Source organism: Sycon ciliatum, chromosome 4 (assembly GCF_964019385.1).
Source record: "Sycon ciliatum chromosome 4, ocSycCili1.1, whole genome shotgun sequence".
Lineage (NCBI taxonomy): Eukaryota > Metazoa > Porifera > Calcarea > Leucosolenida > Sycettidae > Sycon > Sycon ciliatum.
This window is the reverse complement of record NC_088646.1, coordinates 1,915,683-1,921,030: the sequence shown is the minus strand read 5'-3', so window position 1 is coordinate 1,921,030 and position 5,348 is coordinate 1,915,683. Positions and strand designations below refer to the sequence as shown.

The 5,348-nt window shown below is 49.5% G+C and overlaps 1 protein-coding gene across 1 annotated transcript; it reads left to right on the top strand.

Annotated features, from left to right (window-relative positions):
* Positions 1 to 302: 302 nt before the first annotated feature.
* Positions 303 to 4,173, top strand: LOC135813846 (insulin-degrading enzyme-like). The gene has a single exon (XM_065326866.1). The coding sequence runs from the start codon at positions 412 to 414 to the stop codon at positions 3,670 to 3,672; it is 3,261 nt and encodes a 1,086-aa protein (XP_065182938.1). The 5' UTR covers positions 303 to 411; the 3' UTR covers positions 3,673 to 4,173.
* The last annotated feature ends 1,175 nt before the right edge of the window (positions 4,174 to 5,348 follow it).

The following is a 5,348-nucleotide window of genomic DNA, read 5'->3' as shown; positions in this document are numbered from 1 at the left end:
CATTTTTGTGGAAAATGTGCCAAACTTGGTGCATTCTTCAAAATGTGTATGGGTCACCATGGTCACTTTGTACGGTACAACGAGTCCAACCCAAAAGCGTATGCACGTGATCATTTGGGACCAAAATCGATGTTCCCGCCAGGTTTCACTGTGAAAAAGTGAAACTGCTCGGTCTGCTCTGGCCTGGAGGCCGGAGCAAGCAGAACATGTTCTGGCCGACCCAGAACAGGTGCAGTCCCAACCAAACGCGCTGTTCTGGTGAATCCTGTTCTAGTTCGTACCAACCAAACGCGCCCTGAGTCAGCAGCTCCGCGATCGCCTTCTCAGTTCCTCTTTGTCTCTGAGGAGATAACTACGCACCGTTATGCTAACAAACCGGCTTGTGAACATAGCAGATAGAGAGATAATAAAATGAGCTCCGAAGAAGAACAGGAGCTGACCGAAGCCCTTGAAGTTGAGGAAGTGGAGGATGCTGACATTGGATTATCTGATAGCTCTGCATCCAAAGCTAGGCTGCTTGACGATCGTGAACGAGAGGAAGACGAAGACAGTGGAGATGAGTTTGACGATATAGATATTGCAGATAGTGATGATGACGCTCGCACAAGGTTTCGTGTCAAATCTGTTATTCGCAGAAGGTCGGCGGTGAGAAGAAGCGGCCGAGCTCTCAAATGTTGCCTTCTTTTTGGATTCATTGTTAGTGGTATTGCTATGGCTGGGATCGCCATCCATCGCTACGGGCCGAAGCAGGTACCGTCTGGAAATTCGCAATTTTCCGCAGTCCTGAAATCACCGGCTGACACAGCATCATACAAAGTGTTCAAATTGGAAAATGGCATCAAAGTGTTGCTTATCTCGGACAATGCCACGCTCAACTTGCCAATGGCCGTGTCAGTGAATGTCGATGCTGGTTTCTTCAACGAACCCGCTGAGTACCCAGGATTGGCTCATTTCCTTGAGCACATGCTGTTCCTGGGAAGTGAAAAGTACCCAGCCGAAGGCGGCTACGCAAACTATCTGGCTATGAACGGGGGCAGCTCAAATGCTGGAACCAACACGGACTACACAAATTACTACTTTCACGTCAATCAGGATGCCGGCGCCAATGCGTTAGACATGCTGGCTCAGTTCTTCATCTCGCCAACTCTGAGTAAGGACGGCGTGGCGCGAGAAGTGAAGGCAGTGGACTCGGAGTTTCGCAACTCCCTTTCCAACGACGCGTTTCGGCGCGAGCGCTTTCTCAGCCTCATGTCCAGCCAGCAGTCGCAGGCATCTCGTTTCGCAGTCGGCTCAGTGGAGACCCTGAACAAGCCGGGTGTTCTGACGGCGTTGCGCAAGTTCTTCAAGGAGCAGTACACGTCGGATAGACTCTCCGTTGCAGTCTGGAGCACTGACAAACTGGAGAACTTGGAACAGCTTGTCAGGCAGTCATTCTCGGCCATACCGAAAACAACATCTCCCGAGTTCATCCCCCGGGCACCATTTCCCCATGAGAGCCGTGCTCAGATGGGGCACTATGGAACGATAAACGGTGACGACACGATCAATGTCTACTTTCAGATAGAGCCGATACGCGGAAAGGAGCGAAGGCGCCCGGTAGACCTGATCGTGCATCTGTTAGCACACGAAGCGAACGGCACTGTCCTGGCCAAGCTTCGTCACGTCGGCTGGGCTACGGCACTGAGGGGCTACACGGATGAGTCCAACGTCGGATACGCTCTTCTTACCTTCACTATCCAGCTGACGGTGGCAGGTAAAGAGCACAACAATGAGATCATCGGCATGCTGTTTGACTACCTGCGCCTCATTCAGTCGTCGGGCATAACGCAACATGTGTGGAATGACATGCTGGCTCTTGATGAGATTGAGTTTGAGTTCAACCGGCCGTTCACCGACCCGACCAGTGCTATCTCCGGCCTGGCGCGGCGATTGGGACGAATTTCTTCACCGGCCGACCTGCTGTCTCCTCCATCTCGCAGCATCTGGGACCCGGAGATGGCGTTGAATATTGTTAAAACCATGACTCCGGACAATGTGATAGTGCTTATTGGTTCGTCTGAGGATGCTGGTTTTACGCACTATGACCCTCTCTATGCCTTTAACTTCACCAGGAGCACCATAGGCAGAGTGCAGAGAGAAAGGTGGCAGTCGCAGAAGAGAGATCCGTTTTTCAAAATTCCCGGAGCTAATCCGTACGTCCCGGATATCAAGACGCTGACGGCGCTGCAGGAGCAACTGCCCATTCCCGCTCCAGAGCTATTGGTTAATGTTGCTGGCAAGAAGTTGTGGTGGTATCCAAACCATGAGTTTTCACGTGTGCCCAAAGTCTCCATCGACATTACCTTATACACGGACGTTGAGCGTATTCAGCAAGATGATGTAACGCTTCATACCCTAATGGCGCTGTGGCTTTCCATGGTGGAAAAGGCATTGAGCACTCTGACGTACAATGCACACCTGGCTGGCCTATCCTATGGTCTAAGTCATAGTGTGTCATCGCTACACCTGACTGTCACCGGCTATGCCGATGTCAAGCCGCTTCGTCTCTATCTCACCACACTGCTGGAGAGCATCTTCAAGACAGCCTTGGACAGTGCGCTGCGCTTCACGCGCGTGCAGACGGAAATGGCCCGTTCGCTGCGTCTATTCGATCGCCGCAATGACATCTTTGAGCATGCCAAAGTCTTCAAGAACTTGCTGCTGCACAAGTACAACGTTGCAGCACAGCCCGACAAAGTGCTGTCCGCGGTGGAGAGCATGACGCATGATCAGGTGGCCGGCTTCGTTACCACATTCACCGGTGCGTTGACAGCTGTTGGCTTTGTTCATGGCAGTGTAAGCAGATCGGAAGCTAAAGCTCTCTTCGACATGACGCCGGAATTCCCTGTCGACCTCGACACTGTTCGGCACCAGGAAACCATCGCGTTGGGACCCTCATCGCGGCCAGTGTATCGTTCCCTGACAACTGAGGCGGCTGCTATCAACTCTGCAGTTTATGATATCATTCCTATTGGTGCATCATGTGAAGTGGCTGGGATCAGCATCACTACGTACACGATGGGCTGTAGCCAGGCGTCTCTGCGCCGCACTGTTTTTATTCAGTTCCTGGTGCAGCTGATCAGCGACGAGTGCTTTGATCAGCTTCGTACCAAGGAACAGCTTGGCTATATTGTCTACTGTGGCTTCACCAAGTTTGTCAATCAACAGCAACTCGTGGCCGTTGTTGTCAGTCCCAGCCGAAATGTCACCTATGTTGAAAGCCGCATTCAGTCATTCCTCGCGTCGTTTGCCGTCACTTTAGAAAACCGTTTGAGTGATCCTTCTCGATGGGCTCAGCTGCGTACTTCCGTCCGTTCTGTTTTAAGTCGCCCTGATAATTCTTTTGAAGACCTGACATACCGCCTGAGGGCTGAAATCCATCAAGCTCGGTTCCAGTTTGACGTGAATGCACAGCTGTTGTCAGAGCTGGAACATGTCACCGACCCAATGTCAGTGGTCAACTTCTACAATGACATCTTGCAAAGTAAACGCCAGCTCTCCATTCAGATCTATAACAAGGAGGAGACGTCACTGCATGCTGGTGATAATATTCTTGACGAATCGTCTCTACCAGCATGGCGCCGCTCTCACCGGACCTACGTACCTTTATCACGTGTTAGCTATGGTATATGAGTTACACAACATGCACTGCCACACACTGTAACTCTATGTGTGTTGTGGCAGCAGTTTGTCAACATTCAAAGTGATTCCCACTGAGACAGACAACCAATTTTATTTCCGAATTAGTACTTTTCTTGTCCATCATATCCGTTGTTCTTCATCTTTCCGCTCTTAGTTAAATTTCAATAAAACATCCGTGCTTATTTTATGTCTATCCAGCTGGTCCTGTTGATTACGATTCGGAAACTATTGTCGCCTCGCCGCCTAATAATTTAAATATTCAATTGGGTTTGTTTTAATTAGGCCTACAAGTAGTTGCAAGAGTACATAAACCGGTTTATGTACTCTTGGTAGTTGTAGTTGTAGTTTTTATCTGCGCATTTTTCCCGAAACACTCCAAACGCCTGATGGTTTTGAGGGAGACTCATTGCTGGGTAGGAAATGTAATACTGTATGCACTGTACATGTACTTCAAGTAATTACCATCTTCTTGATAACGCCGGTATTACATGATCTACTTTGTTGTACATGTGACTACATGTACTGCTATACTACGTGTAGCACTACTCCGATACAGGCTTTGTGTCAAGTTTAGTTCAGACACTATTTCCACAAGAAAATCAGTTGGGCATCATGGTCCTCATAACATTGCTCAAACAAACCGTTTGTCATCCGAAAAGGCTCTTCCCTCGGCTGAGACAACAACAGTTCTCTCTCATCACACTAAAGCAACTTGTCCCCCATCATTGCAGATTGATGCAGGGGCGTAGCAGCCGCTGAGGCCGGTCCGGCTTTGGCCGGACCACTTTAACGCCCGACCACGACCACCATAGACTATAGTAAAACAATGCCAAAAGTGCCCAGAATGCAGGATTTGCACCCTAATTTCCAAAAAAAATCAGGGTGGACACCCCCCCCGGCCCCCTGGCCGGACCACCGCCAACGGCGGTGCTACGCGCCTGTGATGGCATCGACCTTTGTCGCGCAGACACTTGTAAGCACCTCGGTGTGCAGCTGACGTCGTTGCTGCAGTTTGATGCCCACTACGACACCATCCACACCTCTTTCTCTAGGAGAGTGCATCTGCTATGCTTCATGGCACGGCCTCTACCGCCATCTGTAAGATTATTGCTATACAAACAGTATGTTCGGCCTGCATTAGAATCTGCAATTCCGGTCTGGCATTGCCGCATGACTGCACAGCAACTTTCCGCATTGGATGTTCTGCAGGCTAAGGTATGCCGCGCCTTTTTGCGGAAGAAAGCGGTTCAGTTTGACACACATGAAACGAAGGAAAATCGTAATAAGCTATGTTTTCTAGAGTCTTTGCATTATAGAAGGCAACACATCTCTCGTGTCCTTCTCTTCAAGTACGTTAATGTCTATCCCCACTACTTATCTAATTTTGGTCTAAATGAAATGAAAGTACTGAATTACGGAATAGATGCAGGGAAGAGCATAAGCGGACTGCAGCGGGGCCGGGGAGTGCATTCCAACGGTCGGAACCGATGAAAGAAACTGAAAAGAGACCGAAACTTTTTTTACGAGCATTGGTTTCACTGCAGTGGAATTCCGTTGAATATGTAGCGTCACATCATATTCTTTAGAAGCTTATCTCTGGCACAGTTTTCAACATTTACATGTATTATCCCAGTTCTGCACGCTTACAATCATATGCTCAAGTGCAG